The sequence below is a fragment of the Elgaria multicarinata genome, chromosome 6 (assembly GCF_023053635.1).
Source record: "Elgaria multicarinata webbii isolate HBS135686 ecotype San Diego chromosome 6, rElgMul1.1.pri, whole genome shotgun sequence".
Classification (NCBI taxonomy): Eukaryota; Metazoa; Chordata; class Lepidosauria; order Squamata; family Anguidae; genus Elgaria; species Elgaria multicarinata.
In genome coordinates, this window is record NC_086176.1 from 20,742,884 (window position 1) to 20,767,777 (window position 24,894).

A 24,894-nucleotide genomic window follows, 5' to 3' on the forward strand; every position below is an offset into this window, starting at 1 on the left:
TTGGAGCTTTCTATATTTGTCCCACCTTGTCATGTGCATCTGGTGAGTTTGGTTGACTTACCTCATTGCGAAGCTGCCGTTACGGCCGTTTTTGCGCAATACGCGTTTTTGCCCGGAACGGGTATCTGAACGTGGTTTTGGGGCAACTTTTGGAGCTTTCTATATTTGCCCCACCTTGTCAAGTGCATCTGTTGAGTTTGGTTCACTTACCTCATTGCGAAGCTGCCGTTACGGCCGTTTAGCGCAATACGCGTTTTTGCCCGGAACGGGTATCTGAACGTGGTTTTGGGGCAACTTTTGGAGCTTTCTATATTTGCCCCACCTTGTCATGTGCATCTGGTGAGTTTGGTTCACTTATCTCATTGGGAAGCTGCCGTTACGGCCGTTTTTGCACAATACGCGTTTTTGCCCGGAACGGGTATCTGAACGTGGTTTTGGGGCAACTTTTGGAGCTTTCTATATTTGTCCCACCTTGTCATGTGCATCTGGTGAGTTTGGTTGACTTTCCTCATTGGGAAGCTGCCGTTATGGCCGTTTTGCGCAATACGCGTTTTTGCCTGGAATGGGTATCTGAACGTGGTTTCGGGGCAACTTTTGGAGCTTTCTATATTTGTCCCACCTAGTTATGTGCATCTGGTGAGTTTGGTTGACTTTCCTCATTGGGAAGCTGCCGTTACGGCCCGTTTTGCGCAATACGTGTTTTTGCCCGGAACGGGTATCTGAACGTGGTTTCGGGGCAACTTTTGTGGCTTATTGCATCGTTGCCATTTAGTTATGCATGACTGTTGAGTTTGGTTGGTATCGCTCGTTCCCTAGTGGCCGTTCCGGCCATCCCATTCTGTTCCGGGCGTCGTTTTGGGAGTTTTGGGGTTAATAGTGATATATTATTGGTATGGTTTTAGTCCTAAAATATTGTTCTCAAGAGTTGCTAACACATGCCACTGTTTTTGGTATGGTTTTTTAATATAATGGGGCTGTTCCGGCCTGTTCCGTTCCGTTCCGGCTTTTACACCGTCCCTGTGCTTATTGCCTCCAGTAATAAATACTGCGTTACCATGCTTACTCTACTGTACGTCACACTAGACTTTCCAACATATTTAAGCGAAAGCAATTTCAATAATACATCTTAGTTATCTCCAACATATTTAAAGGCCTCTCATAATATGAGGTCCTAGGCCATGGCTTACTTGGCTTGTTCCTAATTCCAGCACTGCACCCACAGCCCACAATATCTTTGCAGACAAAATTAAAAGCAGAAGAGTTGAAAAGGTAGAGATTCCCAAGTCAGATCAACACTGCAGTACAGCACAAGTCTCCGAACGGTACTTGGGATATGCTCCTGCACTATACAGCCTTTCTGCTGTGCAGTCTCTCTCTCTCTCCTTCTCTCTCTCATTCACACGTCTCTCTCTCTCTCTCTCTCTCTCTCTCTCTCTCTCTCTCTCACACACACACACACACACACACGTGAAATGTGAGGAGTCAATTTTGCCTTCTCTGAATTCGAAGATAGTAAAACTCTTCCATCTCTGGACGATTTCCCACCCCCTACCCCAAAGGATGGTACATTATTTAAAACCATCAACTGGGTACGGCTGCAGCTGTGGATGCCAAACTGATATTGCCACTGCAGCAGTGAAGATCTGAGGGCCTTATTCACCTCCCGGTCTTTTGTTTTTCCAAAGCTCATTTCTTTGCACTCTTGAAAGAGAGAGCCTCCATGCTCTTCTGACAATGCCTTCACAGAAATGCTTGTGGTTTCTTTATTTCACTTCCTATTTGTGGGCAAATGTGTTCCTCTCCCTCCTTCAAGGTAAGTTGTTTTCATTTGCTTTTTCTATCTTTTCCTCCTGCCCCTCCTGCCTCCCCAGTTTTCTCTTTTGACATTTGTAATACGGTTTGTTTAATCCTTTAGGATCCAGCTTGAAAGAAAAGATTTGCCTGTGTTTTTATTATTTTGAACGTTGCTAGGTATGTGACCCACATACTCCCCTTAAAGAGGCTGGCTTCTTTATCGAAGCAAAGTATGATATTTCTGTATTTAAGAAGGGGGTGTTTTCCTTGTTTCTTTGCAGTTTAAATGAAGGGGGAAGCTTTATCTTGCTGGAAAGTGGATACAGCCTGTAATAAAACACCAACTACAATCTGTTATTTCAAAAGATAGGAAGTGCAAGGATTAAGAGAGAGTTTGACAGGTTCCCATAGCGAAGCGTTACACAAACTGTCATCAGTCTTGCTGGGCAAAATGTGAAACTCCTCCTCTTGTGGCTGGATTTAAGAGAAAGCTCACTTCCATGCTTGTAGTTAGGGTTGCCAACATTTTCCTCAGCCTTGCTCCTCTGCCTTTAACAATAGACTGATGTGCGAAAAGTAAGCAGACGACACTTTTTTTCCAGCATGCGTCATGTTAGCCTGCAGCTAAAAACACAGGAGCAGGGCTTGTAGTGTATTTCTGTAAGACACCAATTGCCAAACTTTTCTTTCAATCATGGAGGCCAAGACTCATCTGTCAGGTCCAACCCCTGGCCCAGATTGCCAACGTTTTGCTTTTGAGGCTTCTGTGCCTTCGCTTGTTCTCCATGCTAGGGTTGTCAGCTGACCAGAAAAAAAGGGTCTGGTCTGCATCTGTGCTCCAAAAGCTTCTGTAGGTGAAGCTTTTCAAAGCACGGGGATAAATGTGAACCCACTCATTCATTATCCACTCACATGGGTACAAATGTATGCACAGAGGGCTCTCCCCATGCAGTTAGGAACCCAGGATTTCCAAGCACACAGAGACAGCCATCTGCAAATACAATTGTAGAAATGCACACAGGTCAGGTGCATCCCCCCCTTCCCATTCCAGGCATTCACATAACATCTGAATAGTACTAGAATCTTGTGTGTTAATGTGATAAAAGCCATCTTTTGGATTTTGTTATTGTTGTAAATGGAAATATGGGGTATACATTTCTTAAATCAGTCTTCCCCAATATGACACATTATTATTATTATTAATATTATTTCTTACCCGCCTCTCCATTTTGATCGAGGCGGAGAACAACAGTAACTATAAAATACATAAAACTGAATCAAAACATAATATACATTGTTATAGAATAACATGTGTTTTAGATGTCTTTAGAGGTGTTTGATTACAATCCCCATCATTCCCAGTCAGCATGGCCAAATAGATGTCCATGTTCCTGACAGACGAGTAGAAGGCAGTGGAATGGTTTGTTTGTTTGTTTGTTTGCATTTTTAAGCTGCCCGACTGAACACCAAGGCCTTCTACTACAAATAAAAAAATGATTAAAAACGATATCATAAAAACAAAACCATCATTAAAATATTAAAAGCGACAACATTACTAAAAAGTTTTTTTTTAAAAGTCCTGGTTAAAACTTTTCTCTAGAAACCATTTCTAAAAGTTGGCGATCCTACCTGCAAAATATAACACTTATCTCCATGCCATGAAAACTAGGCTGATCCTAAGCAAAGGAGGACAGGGCTCCTGCATCTTTAACAGTTGTATAGAAAAGGGAATTTCAGCAGGTGTCATTTGTATGAAATTCCCTCTTCATCACATCAGTTAAAACTGCAGGAGCCCTGCCCTCTTTTGTAAGGTGACCAGATACAAAAGAGGGCAGGGCTCCTGCAGTTTTAACTGATGTGATGAAAAGGGAATTTCACCAGGTGCTGCATGCATACAAATAACACTTGCTGAAATTCCCTTTTCTATACAACTGTTAAAGATACAGGAGCCCTGTCCTCTTCTTCATATGGTCACCTTAATGAAAACATTTCACCTGCTGATGCCTGCATATCAAACCACTGTTAGATGCACAGGAGCAAGTGAAGCCAGTTTTCTTTCCTGGTCATTTGGCAACCCTACCAGGCCAGAAATGAAATCTCTTGAGCCCATTATTGCTTGCACTGCCATCTGACAAAGTACTAAAGAGCTCTCATGAACCTCTTGTGAATTTGCTATTTGACACCACTGTACTGACTTTCAGGAAGAATTCCTGATGTGTTCAAAATGTGTCTCTCTATTCTTAAAGCTACAGGGGCAGCACTGAGGTTCCCGAAGGAGAAGGGAGGCTGTAAGCAGGCATGGATAACTTGTGGCCCTCCAGAGGTTTTGACCTACAACTTCCATGAAGTCTCACCACTGGCTAAGCAGGCTATGATTGATGGGAGTCTTAGGTGAAAACATCTGGGGTCTGTCTCTCTGTGTTAAAAGCCCTGTGATGGCTGCATGGTGGCGCTCCTTCAGTTATACGATGCAGCAGCTACCTCAAAGCCACTGCGGGGCTTTCCTGTGAAGCTCCACATTTAAAATGTCAGGGACTTACCACGACTTTTGGGGCTGGAGCGAAGTGAACCCGGTCCTTCCACAATCTAACCTCGCTCCGTCGTCGAGGCAGAGGCATTCACAGGCGGAAGGCTACCCCTGATTGGTCGCTGGAAGCCTCGGCAGAGGGCAGGGGGCGGTCTGGCAAGCCAAATGTCTTCCAGAAAGCCAGCGCTGCTTTCTGCGTGGAGATTAGCCACCACCACCCTGAAAGCGTGGAGTTTCTGCAAAAGTGGTGGCCACCCCGCATTGTCAAGACAACCCCCTTGAGGACAACAAGCAGCTCAGCCCAGTGTTCCTTGCTGCTCCTATGCCTTTAACAGCATCCTCAAATCTACACAGTTAGGAGGAAAATTTTGCCAGATATATTTAATTAATATATTTATAGCATGCCTTTCCCTCCTTTCTCTCTCTCTCTCTCTTCTTTTCTTTCTTTCTTTCAAATATTTCCTCTTCTCAGGAGCCATCCCAAGGCAGGGTACATCAGTAAAACACACAATAAAAATGATGCGGTTTTAAAAATAGTAAAAATACAATAAAAACAACAACTGCAGCAAACATTCCAAAGAACAGCAAACATCACATAATAAAACTTACGACAACTGCAGCTACAACCCAGTCTGAGAAGACATAATCAGGGGGAGGCCAGATGTCCAGAGGGGGCCCAGACCCTCTTTTTGATGGCTACCATTCTTAGAAGGCATCATGAGTTGGCAAAAAATCAGGGCAGATATGGAGGTGGGGCTTCTGGATTTAATTAGGGGGGGGGCTTACCTTTCCCCCCATAATTTGAACACTGACTTTAATACATGTATTTTTCCAGGACAGCTAACAAAGTTTTTAACACACACACCCCAAAAAAGACAAATGAGACCTGTAACAAAATGTTGCAGTATGGCGTGCTACCATCATGACAAAATGTCGCAGTATGGTGTGTTCCCGTTTGTTTGTTTGCAAGCCAGCCAGTCAGCTTCTTCCAGAATAGCCCACTCCAGCCAATGGGATTCCCCATATGGCCATGTTCTCTTCCCCCAGATCACAGTGTTTTCCTATTCTAGTTGCATCCCAAATAAAGAGTTGGGATGCATCCTTAAGGCTTAGTTACTGGAAGTAAGACCTTTAAGCCACAATAGGCTGGTATTTTTGGTATTTGGGGCCCCACGTCCTTTGCTTTTAGCCCCCACCTACCACTGAGGGCTTTTTCAAAATGTCCTTCAGCCCTTGGGCAGAAAGAGGTCCAACATCTCTGGTCTAAATAAATACTCAGATGTTTGGGCATGTCTCTTTTTCTCATGCTGCTTTCTTGCGCCATGTTGAGTGACAGCTTCCTTTCTTCTTTCTGTATAGATTGCTTCGCATGTAAAGCTGAAGAACGGCTCTTTCAGAAACTCTTCTCCCGTTACAACCACTACATCAGACCTGTGGAAAACGTGTCCGATCCCGTTACAGTGTATTTTGAAGTGGCGATTACGCAGCTTGCAAATGTGGTAAGGCTAAGTTTCCAATGCCACCCAGATAGTTATGTGCTTTGCAGCCCAGAATCCCAGACACAGAAGAATTGGGCCCGGATCTGGTGGCTCCAGCACACATACATAGCAGCTCTAAAGTGCATGGAGTACTCTGCGTACCTGAGGATTTCCCTATTCTCTTCTTTGATACTGTTGAAATGCTCCATGTGTGCAAATGACAAAATCCTATGTATACACAGAGACTCTCCCACAATAACAGAGAACTGGGAGTCCCTGCACACATGGAGCTCCGTGCTTATATTAGAGCTCCTCTGGAACTTTGGCCCATGAATGTGTATTTACAGAAGCCCTCATCTGTCCCCAATCTCCATATATAGAGTGCAGAAACAACAACAAGAAAGGACTTCTACTAGGGTCAGCAGTAGCGATATTAGCACACTCACAGTACATGGGTATTAGAGGTTGAAAGAAGTTATGGGGAAGCAGTAATGTATGAAGGACTCCTGAGATGGATACTAGACTACATATCACAGAGAGCTATTAGTTCATCAGAAGTTGACTTATGGACCCTCAGGTTTTACCAGTTGTTAAAAGAAGAAATATGAACAAAGTGTACAGTGAGATATGGCCAATAGTTATGAATCACCTTATTAACCAATGACAGCAGAGATGGATATTTATTTATAACATGCACTGTGGCTTAATAATGTTGTGAAAAATGCATCTTTGGAATGACTTATATTGTATAAATGGAGTTGCATACTTGCTTTAATTATATACTTTCAAAACATGCATTCATGGGACTATCCCCCCACCCTTAACAAATCTCAGGAGCAATTTATACCATCTACTCATTAATTTTTGCTGAATTAGTGTCCCGTCCCCCCACCTGCATCGTTTTCTACTTCCTTATTATTATTATTATTATTATTTATTTATATAGCACCATCAATGTACATGGTGCTGTACAGATAACACAGTAAATAGCAAGACCCTGCCGCATAGGCTTACAATCTAATAAGTTGTAGTAAACAATAAAGAGGGAAGGAGAATGCAAACAGGCACAGGGAAGTGTAAACAGGCACAGGGTAGGGCAAAACCAACAGTGTAAAGTCAGAACAAACTCAATATTTGAAGGCTATAGGGAAAAGAAAAGTTTTGAGCTGAGTCTTAAAAGCAGTGATTGAGTTTGTAGTTCTCAAGTGTTCTGGAAGAGCGTTCCAGGCGTAAGGGGCAGCAGAAGAAAAAGGACGAAGCCGAGTAAGGGAAGTGGAGGTCCTTGGGCAGGCGAGAAGCATGGCATCGGAGGAGCGGAGAGCCCGAGTGGGGCGATAGTGTGAGATGAGAGAGGAGAGATAGGCAGGAGCTAGGCAGTGAAGAGCTTTGAAGGTCAGTAGGAGAAGTTTATATTGGATTCTGAAGTGAATTGGAAGCCAATGAAGAGATTTCAGAAGTGGAGTGACATGGTCAGAGCGGCGGGCCAAGAAGATGATCTTAGCGGCAGAGTGGTGGACAGAGACCTTCTCTTACACATTATGCAGAAAGCAGAAACAACTTGCAGGCTAGGCTTCTAGCTGCATTTCTATGGGCACAGTTCACTCAGGAATTACCTTGCACAAGCTCAGGCATGCTCCTGCACCACTCACATTTGTTTCACTCAGGTTGTGCAGGAGGACCTCCAAGCCAGTGTGGTGTAGTGGCTAAAGTGTGGGACTTTGAGTCGGGAGATCCGGGTTCTAGTCCTCACTTGGCCATGGAAACCCACTGGGTGACTTTGGGACAGTCACAGACTCGCAGCCCAGCCTACCTCACAAGGATGCTGTTGTGAGGATAAAATGGAGAGAGGAGGAGGAGGATTATGTACGCCGCCTTGGGTTCCTTAAGGAGGAAAAATGGTGGGATATAAATGTAATTAATTAATTAATTAAATTGTGGACAATGGTAGCATGGACTTTAGGCATGTGTGTGTTGCTGCTTTTCGGGTTACCTTTTGCAGACATTATATTTACTTATTTTATTTTTTATTTAACCCTTCCTGTGTGTTCTGGTCCCCCTGTTTTATCCTTACAATAACCCTGTAAGGTAGATTAGGCTGAAAGATGTTGGCTGGATGTAGGCATGTATATAGACACATAGTGAGCTTCATAGCTAAATGGCCATTGTGCCCACCCTGGCCATTATAACAGTCTTCTCCCCAACCTGGTGCCCTCCAGATGTTTTGGACTACAACACCCAGGATCCTTGATCCTTGTCCATGATGGCAGGAGCTGATGGGAGTTGAGGTCCAACACATCTGGAGGGCTCTAATCTGGGGAAGGCTGCACTATAGCCTAATTGCTCCCATAAGTCAGTCTGAGCCTTCAGACCCATTCAAGCACTTTGGGTGAATGCCTTTGAAAGCCAACCCAGATGAGTCCTACAATGTCATCACTATTCCTGCTGTTGCTCCACTCCTACGGCTAATATAGCTATGTAAAGAAACGCTTGCTGGTCTCCAGATAAACATATATGTTTATGCATGAATGCAAATATTATTTCTTTAAGGCGCAATCCTATCTGGAATGCTGTCAGCATGTGAACTTAGAGGCTGACGGGCATCCTATGCAGAGCACAGAGGTGAGCTTCACCTCCACATTTTGCCCCTCTGCATTTTTGCTAGATGGATGACGTTTTTTCCACCATCTAGCTAGGGCTCTGCAGAGGGGGAGGGCTGGAGAGAGACTTCAATTATCCCCGCTTCCTCAGTCCCCTCCGCACAGAGAACTGGCCCCTTTCCCTCCTCTCAGAGGACGCTTTTGTGAGCTCGGAGAGGCAGCCAGTGCAGTTCTCTCAACGCCAGCTGCAAGGGGTTCTGCTCAGACTCTTGTATCTGAGGTCAGAGTGCTGTCTCTGATCTCGGATCCAGGAATCTAAACTATCCGATGGCTCCCCTGATGCTGTCTAAGGGCCATAGGATTGGTCTCTTATTTATTTATTTCATTTCAATATCACCCAATAGCTGAAGCTTTCTGGGCGGTTCACACAAAAAATCACATCGTAAAACAAGATAATAAAACATAATCTAAAATCTCTAATGTACAAAATGTAAAAGAATTTAAACAGCTAAAACATTTACAGTAAGATACTGGACCTGCTAGAAACAACTGACATAAAGGCCTCATCATATGCCATCAAATGCCTGGGAGTAGAGGACAAGCTTTACCACTGAGATGATATACAGAATAAGTAGATACAGGAGTTATCCAGGGCAAATAGAAAGGAAAGGGAGATGAGATGCGTCCTTCATATAAAGTCTTTCTAGAGTGATGTAGGTCAGTTTATACAGTCCTTCTGCCGTATAGGCTCTGCACAACGGAGGCAGGAGTTGTGGGGCATCTCGGATTTATCTGCATCCTCCCACTACACAGTGTGATCAGTCCCATATGCACATATGTCCCAGCTGCATGATTTGGGTGCAATCCTGTGCATGCTTAGTCAGAAGAAAGTCCTACAATTCCCAGCATGCTGGCTAAGGGATGCTGGGAATTGTAGGAGGTTTTTTTTTTGCCTAAACATCCATAGGATTGTACTCCAAGTGACTACTTTTGTGGTGGATATAGGAACATGTGTACAGAGCGATATACACATTTTATTTATTTATATTTTATTGCATTTATGTCCCGCCTTTTTTCCTCCAAGGAACCCAAGGTGGCATACGTAATCCTTCTCCTCTGTTTCATTTTATCCTCACAACAACAACCCTGTGAGGTAGGTTGGGCTGAGAGTCTGTGACTGGCTCAAAGTCACCCAGTGGGTTTCCATGGCTGAGTGGGGAATAGAACCCGGATCTCCCGACTCCCAGTCTAACACTTTAGACACTACATCACACTGGCTCTCCTACACTGAAGTTATCATGCATCAGCCTCCCCCAGAGGTGATCTCTAGATGTGATGGACTACAATTCCCTGGATTATGGGAGTTGTAGTCCAACGCAGCTGGTGAGAACCAGGTTTGGGTAGGCTGTTACGTGTAATAAGGCCGTAAGAACTGTCTTGCTGAATCCGACCAAAGATCCATCTAATCCAGCATCCTTCTCCCAACAGAGGGAAGCCAGGCACCTCTGTACATTCACAAGCATGTGAATGTACAGTCCTTCCCTTTTTGTACCCAGCACCTGATATTCAGAGGTATACTGCCCCTGAACATGGCAGTTCCATTTAATTATCCTGACTCATTCCCCCTGATAGACCTCTCCTACATGAATGTATCTAAACCTGATGCAGCCAGGAGAGACCACCCACATTCCACCATGTGTTAAGTCTACACCAGGGGTGGGGAATTGGTGGCCTTCCTGATGCTTTTGGCTACAACTAGAGAGACCATTGGCAATGCTGGGAAGCTGATGAGGGTTGGAGACCAACATTGGGAGACCAACAGATTCCTACACTCCAGGGACTATGTGAACCAGCCCCATAGCAGATCTGTTGGAGCAAAACGTTTGCCTTTTTCTTTCTCTAGGATGAAGTCAATCAGATTATGGAAACCAATCTCTGGCTGCGACATGTAAGTGAATCCTTGGGCATCAGGGTGCATTTTACAGCAGTGCTGGGCCTTGCAGGTGATGATTAGAATCCAAAAAAAGAATCCGGTAAAGAGAAACAGTAATCTATTGAGAGATTATCACTATATTCCTAATAAAAAACCACAAGGATCTCTTTTTCTGCCTTCTTCAAAAAAAACCCACCACTGATGGGTTTCTTATATACCTTTAGTTGTTAGCTAAATTTTTGTTAGTTGCCCATGTGCCATGATGGGGAATTAAATGTGAGTTTTTTTACATACACTCAGGAAAGGTATTATACTAAGAATGTCAATATCTGGTTATCTGGTCACAAATTCGCTTATCCCCTTTGTATCCTACCCTTCCTCAAAGGAATCAGGGTCAAAATAGACATTGTGGCAAGCTTGCTGTTGCCACCAAAAATGGCAGCTGTGTGTATTTGTGGTCCTTCCTCCTCCTCTTGGTGTCTCAGTGTTATCTAGTATAGCCTTCCCCAACCTATTACCCTCCAGATATGTTGGACTACAACTCCCAGCATGCCCCAGTCAGCTATGATCTAGTGTGACTTACCCATGTGTTGATGCCATCGCATCCTGTTTTTCCTGCCGTTACTCCAAAGTATTGGCTGCTGCAGACAGAGATGCGTATGGAATGTCATGATATAACATTGGGTTTGCACTACATGCTAACCTGCACTGAAGTTTGAATGTAGGTTGTTGTTGAACCCTGGGTTGTTTGTTGAACTGCGGGTTAGCAGGTTATCCAAACCCAGAACATTTTCTGCAGGGTGGCTTGTTAACCATGCAGTGTGGCTTATTCCACCCCCTTCCCTAACCTGACACCTTGAGAACCCATGTTTTGTTGTTGGGTTTTTTAGGGTCATTAATAAGCCACAGTGCAATGGTTAATAAGCTACCCTGTAGAAAATATGCTGGGTTCAGAAAACACGCTAACTTATGGTTCAACAAACAACTCACTATTCAACAAGAACCCACACTCAACCACTGGGTGTGGGTTACCATGTTACATAACCAGCCCTGTAGTGTTGCATCCTAGAGATGTAGCCCATTTCCAGTTTGTCCCTAGAGGGCCCCAATAGAAAGGGAGAGGGGTGAGAAGGAAGGCAAAAAGGTAAATGGAGATAAAAGAAAGACAGACGCTAAGAAACAGAAGTAGTTGTGCTTTTTTCACAACTTGTTTGTGCCTAAACCTTGCTTACTGTATCCCCCTTAATGGAAACAAGATATGAAATATGGTAGCTTGTTTTGGATGTTTGGAGAGGGAGACTAGACATGTGGCAGCTGTGAACTTCAGAACATCTAGCTTGACCTTCAGAGTTGCGTATGTAGGGTTATCTTGTTTTATATCTGCAGCAAGGCCACCTGAGATCTTTACGGCGGAGTGATGATCTAAATCCTGAACTCACCACATCAAACCCAGCACTCTACCCACTACATCACATTGACTCACAGATTTATTTATTTATTTATTTATTACATGCATCAAAAATATATGCTCCTTACATTTATATACTGCCCCAAAGCCGAAGCTCTCTGGGCGGTTTACAACAGTTAAAACAGTAAATATTAAAAATATATACAAAATTTTAAAAAACCATCAGAAACATATAGACAACAATATGAAAACAACATTATCCAGGGTGAGAGAAGAAGTATGATCTGTATAAAGGCACTGAATAAAGGTACAGGGTGAATGTTCTAGGATCAAAACACTCGCTATTTCTCTTTTTTTAGATTTGGAATGACTATAAACTGCGATGGAATCCATTGGAATATGATGGGATTGAGTTTATCCGGGTGCCAGCAGATAAAATTTGGAAACCTGATATTGTGCTATATAATAAGTATGAACTCTCATTCCTTTTTTTTTTTTTAATAATTTTTATTTATTTTCTACACTATATAAACATACATACAACATTACAATAATAATAATAGTAAAAAAAAGAAACATCAAACAACTGCTACATACATATTGAATAAATGTTGAGTACATATATGTTGAAGAAATATTACCTATACATTATCATACTACAACATAATCATTCTTAACATAAAAGTGCACCCCCCACCTCGGGATCTATTCCTGAGTCCAAAATCTGATCGTTTCTTCTGCTGGCGGTTTCCCACTTCCCTTAGTAAACACAAATATTAGGAACTGTTTCCAGATTCCTTCAAACTCATTTATTTTAGTTATGCCTTTTCTCCACTTAATATTACATGTCAGTTTATCATTAATGGCTATATCCCATACTTCTTTGTACCATTCTTCAATAGAATATTCCCCTTGAATCTTCCAGTTCCTAGCTACCATCAATCGTGCTGCAACCAGCAAACTCGATATCAGCTCTATAGTTTCTTTTCCACACTTTATATCTTCAAATAGTGACAGCAATGCAATCTTTGGTGTTTGTTCTATTTTCATTCCCACTATTTCTTCAATTTCTGAAAACACCATCTTCCATAATCTTTGTACATATTTGCATTGCCACCACATATGTAAATACGTTCCTTTTTCCCCACAGCCTCTCCAACAATTTGCTGAATGCTGATCATTTATCTTATTCAATCTAATCGGGGTTAGGTACCACCTCCATAAAATTTTAAAATAGTTCTCCTTTATTCTCACTGATAAACTTCTCAACACTCTTTGTTTCCATAGTCCCTCCCAGCTCTGTCGCCCTATTTGTACCTTCAAATCTGACTCCCATACCATTTTCTCTGGGTTCTCTCTAAACTCCTTTTCTAACAATAATTTATATATTTCACTCATTAACCCTTTTAACACTATACTACCTCCTTTCCCTTTTTCCTTATTTACTATTAACTCTTCAAACTTCGTCATCTTTCTACAAACTCTATTATCTTTAATCCACTTTTTATTCCATTGTTCTAATTGCCCATATTCTAACCAAGATAATTTTTTCTCCTTTAACAATTTTTCCATATCCTCTCTTGTTTTTATATCTCTTAACCAATCCTTTAGTTTCATTTTGCTTTTCTCTTTTAATATTTTACATAATCTACCCTTCAGATCCTCTGGGAAATTCTTTAACATTGAACTCTCATTCCTGATCATTTCAAAGCATTTAAAATCAACAGCATTGCTTCTGCATTGACGTTGCACAGGCAGCACCGTTTAAGATTGCGTTGTGTTTCTATTTCCAGTGCTGTTGGAGACTTCCAGGTTGAAGGGCGGACCAAAGCTCTTCTCAAGTATGATGGCACCATCACATGGACACCCCCTGCCATCTTTAAAAGCTCCTGCCCGATGGATATTACCTTCTTCCCCTTCGATCACCAGAACTGCTCCCTAAAATTCGGATCATGGACTTATGACAAAGCTAAAATTGACCTTCTCATTATTGGTTCCAAAGTGGACATGAACGACCTTTGGGAGAACAACGAATGGGAAATAGTCGATGCTTCTGGCTACAAGCATGACATCAAGTACAACTGCTGTGAGGAGATCTATACTGATATAACCTACTCCTTTTATATCCGAAGGCTGCCCATGTTCTACACCATTAATCTGATTATCCCCTGCCTGTTCATTTCATTCCTGACTGTCTTGGTTTTTTACCTCCCATCTGACTGTGGAGAGAAAGTCACCCTGTGCATCTCTGTCCTACTTTCTTTGACTGTGTTCCTGTTGGTCATCACAGAGACAATCCCTTCAACCTCTCTCGTAATCCCCCTGGTTGGAGAATACCTGCTGTTCACCATGATCTTTGTGACCCTCTCTATCGTCGTCACTGTGTTTGTGCTGAACATCCACTACAGGACTCCGCGGACACACAATATGCCCAAATGGGTCAAGACCGTTTTCCTCCGTCTCCTGCCCAAGGTTCTGATGATGAAGAGGCCCATGCATAAACATGTTGAAACCCAGACTAAAACAACAACCCCAAAAGAGGACGCCGCAAAATCCAGCACGAAAAAGGCCGGTGACTCCAGTGAGGTGAAAGTCCCCAATGAGCACAAGTGTTGCCACTGTGACAAGCCCAGTGAACCAGCCGCGGGTAAGAAGAGGAGGTCCAGTCACCAGACTGCCAAATGGGTGGCTGAGCAAATAGAATGCTCCCCTGATGTCAAAGAGGTCATTAACAGCGTCCAGTTCATTGCAGAAAACATGAGGAGTCAGAATGAGACCAAAGAGGTAAGGGCTCTTAATTTGGTCCCGTTTACTGATTCAGAGCTCAAAAGGCCTCAGGATGGAGTAGTTTGGGGCATTCTAGCAGCAATGGCAGAGGGCCCAAGGCACAGCCAGATGTGCACCAGATGCTTTCCCTGGTACTACCCTTCGATGATCATGACCTACAGAAGGGTAGTGGACCTTGTGCTCCTCCAGGTGTTGTTGGACTAAAAGTCCCCCTCCTATGCTGGCAGGGGCTGATGGGAATCGGTGTCCAACAACATCTGGAAAGCTGTGTTCTGCCTGGGGAGAGGCTTGGTCTTGGAGCCTACATCTGGATCCTTGCCCTGCTGCTCTTCGAGATCCAACAGCCCCTGGGCCTTGCCGCTGGGGTTCATGACAATAGCTGTCTCCGGTGTTTAAGAATTGCCACTGAGATTTATTTTCCCTCACTACCCTTACTATGAAATGCAGGTGCTTTCATCTTATACCCATCTGTCCTGCGTACTTAGACTAGAAGCATTTGGTGTGTTTTGTGTCTTCCTGAAGCTTATATAGACTGCAGCGAGACCTGAATGTAAATCCTTGAACAGCTGCCACTGTATTCATTAAAGCTACTGACATTTTTATAAGATACCGTTTTATTAGTAAACTGTACATCACAGACATACACAATACTGCACATCATAGACACAAACTTTTCTGGGGGATCCACTCCTTTCCTGGTTATGTAAATAATGCAATTACTCTGGGAGCTGTTGAGTGACAAAAGCTCCCTATGGTTTCAGCAGAAATGAAGGATTCACCTCAGGAGGAATAGACTTTGAATTTATGTGAGCAGCCCTACAATGATTATCCATACAATGGAAGTCTTTTCTATTTTAGAAAGAACATTGCCTAAGGTTATGCAGGCACTAAGTTTTGCTTGACTTGATCCCTTGCCTCTGGGCCCTTTGATCCTTACAGACATCTTTTAGGAACATTCAGCTTCCCCTTCTTCCACCTTCTCTGTACAACACCTCCTTTACACAGGGGCCTCGGTCACACGTAACAAGAAGCTACTGTGGGTGAATTTCCTTGTGAAACTTCTCGTCGTGGTAGCAGCTGCCATTTTGAATATTTGGGGTGGGGGGGGTGCGAACCTAGCAAGGATATTTGACAAACCACCTGCAACTCTAAAACAGCCTATGGTTCTGGGTGGCATAGCAACCACCCCTACAACCCACCTTCACCAGGTTCACACATAATGAGTAGCTATGGTGCACCTTTTCCACACCCTGAATATTCAAAATGGCCATCACTGCAACGAGAAGCCCCACAAAGAAATTGACCTGTGATGGCTTCTTATTATATGCAAGCCAGGTGTAATTTAACATATTTGAAAGGTGTCTTCTTCTCTACTCCTTCCCTGCTTCAACGTCCCACACCTCTCCTGGTCTGTCCATCTCCTGCACTAGTGGTGGCAGGAGATATCGCTTCTGCTGACTATATTTGGGGTGGGTTCTGCAACATTTTACCTGGAAAAAAGCCCTCACAATGGTCCCTTCTCTCCCTAGTTACCTGAAAGTAGGCATAATGTTGCTTTGCCCTGCTTAAGGGAGATATCACTGCTTTTGTAACATCAGCAATCATAACACCAATCTCCAGCCTCATCTCAGACTGATCTGTATGCCTTGCAAGCAACACACCTGCCCCTAAGGAAACGGGGGAAAGACTGCCATACTTAGCAAGCCTAGAAGCAGTGTCAGTTCCAGGTTTTGGGGGCGCATTTGCATGTGGACTGAGAGAGAGGACAAGGCCTGTGGGTGCTGCCGGTCCTTCTCCCTCCTCTCACTGCTCACTGACCTGGAGTGAGTAAGTGATTAGGCAAAGACAATAAGGAGGAGTAGGAGCATGGGGCACTCCTGTGGTATATCTCGCCTGCCCAAGGACCTCCACTTCCCTTACTCGGCTTCGTCCTTTTTCTTCTGCCTGGAACGCTCTTCCAGAACACTTGAGAACTACTAACTCAATCACAGCTTTTAAAACTCAGCTAAAAACTTTTCTTTTCCCTATAGCTTTTAAATATTGAGTTTGTTCTGACTCTATACTGTTAGCTTCACCCCACCCGGTGCCTGTTTACACTTCCCTGTGCCTGTTTGCATTCTCTTTCCCTCCTTATTGTTTACTACAACTTTATTAGATTGTAAGCCTATGAGGCAGGGTCTTGCTATTTACTGTGTAATCTGTACAGCACCATGTACATTGATGGTGCTATATAAATAATAATAATAATAAATAATAATAATAATAATAATAATAATAATAATAATAATAATAATAATAATAATATAGACCAAGGCTTATGCCCTTCACGCTTGATCCTTGCTTCCAGGCAAGACTGGTATTAGGGCTGCTGGCCCCCTAATATTTATCTTGCGTGGAAGCAAGGGATCAAGAACGAAGATGTATTTATTTTATTTATTTAGACACTTTTCCCAGAAAGAGACCCGAGGTCTCTTACAAAAGCGGATTAAAACATACACAAATTTGAAACAATTAAAAATGGTTAAAACAATTAAAAACTACAAAGAGCTGATAAAGCAACTAAATTAAGGAAAGGGTCCCATGACAGGAGAGCTGCTTACCCATTGCTGGGCATTTTGCTAGTTCAATAACATTGGTTTGTGTTTGTAAGTAAACAGAGGGAACAATAGCTTTTAAAAATGGGACTCAGCAAGTATGCTAATAGCTTCTCTTATATAAATTGATAAATATTTCATGCTGAGGGGGATCGTTGGCTATGGCATTAAGGCACTAAGTAGGCACTTAGGAGATCTGCAGAGCCTGAGGCCCTGATTCCAAGATGGTGTTCAATCAACGAAGCTTTATCGAAGTCTATAGAGCTATGCTGATGCATTGGAATGTAGGAACCATCTTGAGAGGTAGCCAATATATATAATTGCAGCTTTGGAGCCAAGTCAGGATTAACCAATATGCTAAGTAAACTACAGTGTAATGCCCCGGGCACATTTGGGTCTTTTCTATAGTAGAATTATTGGGAAATGTCCTAATGCAGAGTGGATGACCGTATTGCTCCTTGCACAGACCTCATCAAAAAGATCACCGTTAAAAAAAGAAAAAAACGAGGGAACCTTGATTGTGTTACCTGCAAGAGAAACATACTAATAGCATAGCCAGCATGAGTAACGGTACAGTAGATGAAGTCGGGGGGGGGGTTGATAGAAATGGGGGTTGGGGGCACTATCCCTGTTCACATATCTTCCTCAGAACAAGAATTCTGACAGATATTGATCCTGTTCAGACGACACACTAAGCCACAGTAGTTAAGCATTTTGAGCTAAACATTATGGCTTAGTGTGCCATGTGAACCATTCCTAAACGTGGTGGCTAGATAACCACGGTTTAAACACGCTCACTGACCATTTGCTGCAAAAGGGTTAGCAGCCTAACCATGGCTTAGTGTGTTGTCTGAACAGGCCCATTTTAAGAGAAGGGTCAGTAATTGGAGACCTCTGTGCCAAATATGGACCTCTGGGTGATTCCAAGTGCAACCCCAATAGCCAACTCCAAAGATAGCTGTGGATGAATCAAAGGGCCTTGGCAGCAGGCATTAGAAGTGGGATGTGGGGCTTTAGACAGCCATTTCTCACTCTTGTCAATATGCCACAATAGATGTGTTCATCTTTAAGGCGCTGGAGGACTAAATTTTGTGTACTTAGTTGTCTCTTGTCAAAGAGGCTCTCCACTCAAAATAGTTGTTGAACGGGTTTTAAAAGGACGTATTTTACGTATCAGAGGTGTAGGGTTCCAAATTATGGCTCAGCATACAGTAAACATAGAATACTTCACAACTACGGGTTCTAAGGTAACATCCAGCAATAGTAATAGTTCACAATTGTATTGTCAACAATGTATAATAACAGGAATTATTTCATATATACAGAACAACAGAACACTGGTCCAAAGCTGTTTTGGCTAATTGCTGAAACTTGATAAACTGGATTTGCTGAAACCGATTGTGACCATCTCCATTCACTCCTGTTATTAAAAAGTTGCAAACTATTATTTGGGTTTGGGTTTAGTGGGTATCACTGGACTCTCAATGAGCGTTCTCCAATCCAGTGCTCCCCAGATGTGTCGTACTGCATAATTACCAGCCAGCATGGCCATGCTGGCTGGGAATTATGGGACTTGCATTGCAACATATCTACAGGTTGGGGTAAACTGCTTGAAACCATATTGTTAAAAGAATGTTGATCTTTTTTCAAGCATTGTTTGGAGCTCTAAATTAAACACAGATGCCTAAAACCATTTGAAGATGAGAGACCTGATAAAGAAAGAAGGGAGTTGTCAAATTTCATTATTCCTAAATGAAAATTGTGTTGGTTTACCAAGTGATCCCAAAATATGTAGATCCTTTCCAATGTCCCAGTTCCCTGTGAATCTTCACAAAACAGGGACCGAAAATGTCTGCGTAGAGTGAGTACAATAGTTCTCTCAACAGAGGTTCTGCTTGATACTTTTTCCTTATATGACAACATTGAATCCACATTAAAACCAATGTGTTGTCTTGTGTGTTGCAGGTGGAAGACGACTGGAAATATGTCGCCATGGTGATTGACAGAGTGTTCTTGTGGGTGTTCATAATTCTCTGTGTATTTGGGACGGCAGGATTATTCCTACAGCCATTGATTGCAGACACATAACACACTGACCACCCAAGTTTTGCTTTTATTTGTTTACTTCAAGCTCCTCACATATTTTCCATGTTACATTCAAGACACTCGGCTGCTTCATGGTATAGAATGTCAGCTTTTCACCTCGGGCCAAAAGAGCAATGTTTCCTTCCTTATCTCATCACACAATGCATGAAGGCAGCCTTCCCCAAGATGGTGCCCTCCAGATGTATTGGACTACAATATCCATCATCCCCAGTCAGCATGGAACTGCTGGCTGTTGATAATGGTAGTCACAGTCCAACACATCTGGAAGCCTCCCCATTGCTGCTACTCCGTGGTTGAAGATTCCCTCATGAGTTTCCAAGAAATACTGTTTGAAAACAACTGGGTTAAGCAAAGCAAATTTATTAGAGAAGGGCAGACCCATGGAATATGACCAGGCAAGTTGCCTCCTCATCTCTAATGGGAAGTGACTTAGATGGAAAAAATATGTCCATTGTACATGTGTCATCAATGGTTCTTTATGCCTTTGAAGGGTAAAGAAATTAGGTCAAGGTAAACCAGGAGAGGAGCCAGCTAAAGCAAACACAGCCATATGATTTAGGTTTAACATTCCCAAACATTTTTGCAAAGGGAATCCACTGGAGAGATGTCATTTGAACTGAAAGTAAAACAGAAATAGGTTTCTGGCCAGCTTAAAGAAGGCCCCACAATGTTACCTGTTCATTTTTGTGTCCCAACCCACCATATTGGACTCATGTTGCTTTCTCCAACCTGGTGGCCTCCAGATGTATTGGACTACATATTCCATCATCCCCATTGGCACGATGCCTGTGGATGATGGGAGTTGTAGTCCAGTGGAGGTTGCTAAGTTGGGGAAGATGCTGTTCTACAGCGTAAACAATGGAAGATGTTTCTAGGGTGGCCTGACAGCATTCTGCGAAACATTAATGGTACAATTTCCAGTAGAAGAATTATACTGGGGAGCAAAAAACAGTCACATCACTATTTATAAGCTTTCTCTAAATACCTTTCCATGAGCCCCTTAGTCATCTTTCACGTTAATTCAACATTAATGATTGAAGCATAATTTATGAACTATCACCCTGCTGCAGTTTTATTTATTTATTGTTACTGTAAAACTTGTCATACAGAAGACATTTGGGTTGATTGATCTTGCCAAATATTTGCTCAATACCCAAGGTATTGTTACAAAAAAGGGAAAGATCACCCCATTTCTTCCAGTAATAGGTTGTTCCAGTGGGTGGCTTTTTTAAACAGAGGTCATTTTCCACTGAGGACAGAAAGAGAGCAGTGGAGACTAGTTTTTGTAAAGACTGCTTGGAGTATGTTAGGAGAAACTGAAGTAGGGACTAGCAAAAGGTTAACAGGATCTACTGGCAGATCACTGTACGATTTGCAATGGATTGGCAAGAGTTTCTGATTTCCTCATTTTTCAAACTATATGCAGGCAATGTGATGCACAACATACAGCAATCCAAAACAAAACAAATAACCACCAATAGTGCATCCAGTTTATTAATTTACAGATTTATTTTAAATTAAAATTTATAAATTTTAAAACGTCTACACATGCACACACATATAAACAGATTTTAAAATGTGAAACGTTTTGTATAAATGTGACTGAAGCTAGTGTTTTCTGTTGAAATGTTTCACATTTTAAAATCTGTTAAATCTATAAAAAAAAATTAAAAATTAAAATTTATAAACTGGATGCTCTCCTGATGGACATTTGTTTTGTTTCCAAATCTTTAATACTAGAAAGAACACAAAGGTGTCCTTTCCCTCAAAATTAAGCTGTTAGAATCCCTGATTAGTGATAATAACTCTGATATAAAATTGTACGTGTATGTAGGTCATCACAATGTATGGCTCATGGGGTGGTCTTGGTCATTGGCTCCACTCGCTGAGCCACCATTTTGCATCCGGTTTCACACTATCTGACTACCCTGAGCTATAGTTTTGGGTCTAGCTGGTGGCCCTTGTGGAGCCTATCAAAAACATAAAGTAGATTCTGCAAGCCCATGACTGATGTACAGGACCAACATCTGTGGGTAGATAAAGGGTTTAAATAAGAGGCCATGCTGTGGCTGGTATCCTCCGCTATGCTTATTTTTTTGCAAGTTAGGGTGAAATCTTATGCATGCTGGCTGGGGAATTCTGCAAGTTGTAGGACTTTTTTCTGTCTAAACACACATAGGATTGCATCCTTCATCAATACTGTATGACCCTAGCACCTTGGCTTGCATATCTGAGAGAAACACATCTATGAAATGTATTGAGCACTCAATATGTATCCATCTGTATATTGTACACACAGAAAATGTCCATCATCCAGCAGGGTTAGGCATGTGTAAACCTACTGAAACACAAGGGTTTACATTTGCCAAAGAGTGTGCTGGATGACTGTGACCAATGCAGTTCTGAACTTCATGATTTCTTGTGATGTTTTGGATATGTTTGTACCTTTTTACAATGTGATGTGTTTTAAGAAGCTTAAAATAAAATTCATAAACAATAACTTTTTAAAAAAGTCATTTGGTAAGTATTAGCATTGTTCAAAATACTACGTATTATTCTCTTCTTTAAACGTCTAAAGGGGATCCAGGGAGACTAGAATCATAGAACACTAGTGTTGGAAGGGTCTATAAGGCCATCGAGTCCAATCCCCCACTCATTGCAGGAATCCACCTTAAAGCATCCCTGACAGATGATTGTCCAGCTGCCTCTTGAAGGCCTCTAGTGTGGGAGAGCTCACAACCTCCCTGGTAACTGGTTCCATTGTCATACTGCTCTAACAGTCAGGAAGTTTTTCCTGATGTCCAGCTAAAATCTGGCTTCCTGTAACTTGAGCCTGTTATTCCATGTCCTGCACTCTGGGATGATCAAGAAGAGATCCTGGCCCTCCTCTGTGTGACAACCTTTGAAGTATTTGAAGAGTGCTATCATGTCTCCCCTCAATCTTCTTTTCTCCAGGCTAAACATGCCCAGTTCTTTCAGTCTCTCCTCATAGGGCTTTGTTTCCAGACCCCTGATCATCCTAGTTGCCCTCCTCTGAACGCACTCCAGCTTGTCTGCATCCTTCTAGTTGATTGTGATGCCAACTGCTACAGATTTTCTCTCATAAATGGCCTGTTGTCTATTGTGGTGGGGGCTATAGTCCATCTGGATTCCATTTCAGTGGGGCAAGTTCCCCTCATGCAGAATCCTGAATTTCAGTTAAATGCTACAAGTTTGCATTCAAGTGGTCCAAACAGTTGTCTTATCCTTAGGGTTGCAAACCAGCCAATATTTTGCTAGCCCAGCCAGTAAAACAATACTCTGTCAGATAAGCAGTACTGGGGTATATTGTCATGGGATGGGTGATACCTCTTCAGGCCTATTTTTTGTGTGAATAACTCTCCACAAAGAGTTATGAATTAGGAGTATAAGTTAGTATTCCACATTAAAAAAAACACCTAGTTCCCCTTTCAATATCTTTAGTGTTAAATTAGGGTGACCAGATAAAAAGGAGGACAGGGCTCCTGTATCTTTAACAGTTCTATATAAAAGGGAATTTCAGCAGGTGTCATTTGTATGCATGCAGCACATGGTGAAATTCCCTCTTCATCACAACAGTTAAAGCTGCAGGAGCCCTGTCCTCTTTTGTATGTGGTTACTCTAGTAAAGCTAGACCCAATCCTCCAAAGAGCTTCAGCACCTTGGATAGCCCTTTTAGAGTTCTTGCTGGTTCTGACAAACCCAGGGCAGATTTACAGATTTATAGATTTACAGCTCCATTGACATTGGGGTCACCAGCCTCCACTGGCTGTGAGCTATCCTATAATTAATGCAAAGTATTTGGGGGGGGGGGTTGACTTCATCTTGAATGTGCCATTAAGACCCATTCTCTTTACTAAATACTTGCTCCTGGTGAAGATGAGAACTGGAACAGGTTTATTGAGATTGATCAACTCTGGTGCCTGCATCTTTGGACTCTCCTTGTGGTTGTGGCTATGGAGACTGTCATGATAAGCACCTGCCCTTCAAAATTTACCACTACATCACTGCTTAGAATCTAGGAAGCTGCCACTGCCATCAAACCAATAGTCCATGTAGGTCAGTATTGTGTATATTGACTGGCAATGGTTCTCCAAAGTTTCAAACAGAGGTCCTTCCTCGCCCTAGCTGGAGATGCAGGAGATGGAACCAAGGTCCTTTTGCATGCAACGCAGGTGCTCTAGCTGTGAGCAACAATTTACAGTTACGATTTTTATTTGTGAGCCTGACTCAAATGTTTTATCCTGTTTTATGTTTATTCTTATACTCCAAAGGGTTGGTGGCAGGGGCGGTTGATTGTATGTTATTGTGATTTCTGAAAGTTTATAATTAAATGCTTTTAACACGTGTTGTAATTCGCTGTATCGCTGCTTTTGTAAACTTCCTTGTTTATAACTCATAGAAAAGTGGGATCTAAAGAGAGTTAAAACATGAAATTGTTAGCCGCCAGGACGCTCTGCAGTTTGAGGTGCTGCCTGCATTTGCATATTTGACACTGAAAAAGAAGAGCACACATGGCATGGAAAGTGGCCATATATGTGGGAATTGGTGACATGACGACAGCACACTCCGCTCACACTGCTGCTTCAACAAGGATGGAGCAAAACTATTTATATCGTAACTAGCCCTGAGTTCCTCACCTTGTTGCTTGCCCTTTGTGCTTATTTTTTGGAACGTTCCACCTTTTCCCACTGCTACAATTCCTTGTCAACACATAAAACAACACTCACAGTCTCTGCATTATTTATTCATTATTGCTTTTATTAATGATGTTTACACCCATGCACAGCTCTTGTCTGTGATGTTCTAACGCCACTTTGGGCTGATAACATTCAAAGCGGTGCTATGCTCACATACGGTACAGATAAGTATTGTGTCACATTGCAACATTTTTTACTTCCTGTGCTAGGGTGGAGCCTAGGGGGGATGTGTACTAAACATCTCAGCAGAAAAATCTTTCAAAGTACCATTTCATGCCAGAGCAGGTATGCCAGACGTGGGGGATCTGTGGCCCTCCAGAAATTGTCGGACGCCAGTTTCCATCAGCTCCAGCCAACAGTGAGGGATGATGGCAGCACTGGTTCATTAATATCTGGAGGGCCACAGGTTCCCCACCCATGATGTACGTATGTGCTTGATGGCAAAGGAGTGAGTCTTAGGCTTACATATACTCCACACCACATACACATTTTGTGTGAACTGCCTCATGAGAACATCTGGCTGTTCCTATTCAAAGCCTAGACCCAGGGAAGATATGCTGTCAAGGGATAAGGGTAGGATTGAGAGAAGGACCTTGAATCCTGGCAATAGAGATAGGCAAGCAAGCAACTGCAGTAGTGGTGGCAAGCATATGGTGGAACTCAGGTGTTTAGGATGGCAAGAATAGTATCAGGACCCTGGACAGAGCATAGTGGAATGAGGCAAGCCTATGGCCAGTATACACATGGCCTAGAATGCTGCTTCAGCACTGGTCAGCAGCCGATTGGGAGATGTAATATGGCAGCAGGAAGATAGATGGTTTTGGCTGTAGGTCCTTGGGAAATGTCAGCTCCTGTTTAAAGGGATAGTGGTCTGATTAAAAAGTATAGACAGAAACACTGGACTTGCCTACTTCTGCCCTTGGGACTTGTATAGAGGTTTCTGGGGAGAAGC

General features: G+C 42.6%; 1 protein-coding gene across 1 annotated transcript; it reads left to right on the forward strand.

The window, feature by feature from the left end:
• Positions 1–1,724: 1,724 nt before the first annotated feature.
• On the forward strand, positions 1,725–19,330 carry CHRNA6 (cholinergic receptor nicotinic alpha 6 subunit). The gene is made up of 6 exons (XM_063129122.1): positions 1,725–1,813; positions 5,681–5,820; positions 10,300–10,344; positions 12,097–12,206; positions 13,531–14,521; positions 19,084–19,330. Exons 1-6 carry the CDS (start codon positions 1,735–1,737, stop codon positions 19,204–19,206), a joined length of 1,488 nt encoding a protein of 495 aa, XP_062985192.1. The 5' UTR covers positions 1,725–1,734; the 3' UTR covers positions 19,207–19,330.
• Positions 19,331–24,894: the final 5,564 nt, after the last annotated feature.

Excerpts from the sequence above, each read along its gene's own strand:
- CHRNA6 (XM_063129122.1), top strand. The coding sequence starts at position 1,735 with ATGCCTTCACAGAAATGCTTGTGGTTTCTTTATTTCACTTCCTATTTG. Across the intron at positions 1,814-5,680 it reads GTTCCTCTCCCTCCTTCAAG|ATTGCTTCGCATGTAAAGCT; the intron begins GTAAGTTGTTTT and ends CTTTCTGTATAG. Across the intron at positions 5,821-10,299 it reads TTACGCAGCTTGCAAATGTG|GATGAAGTCAATCAGATTAT; the intron begins GTAAGGCTAAGT and ends TTCTTTCTCTAG.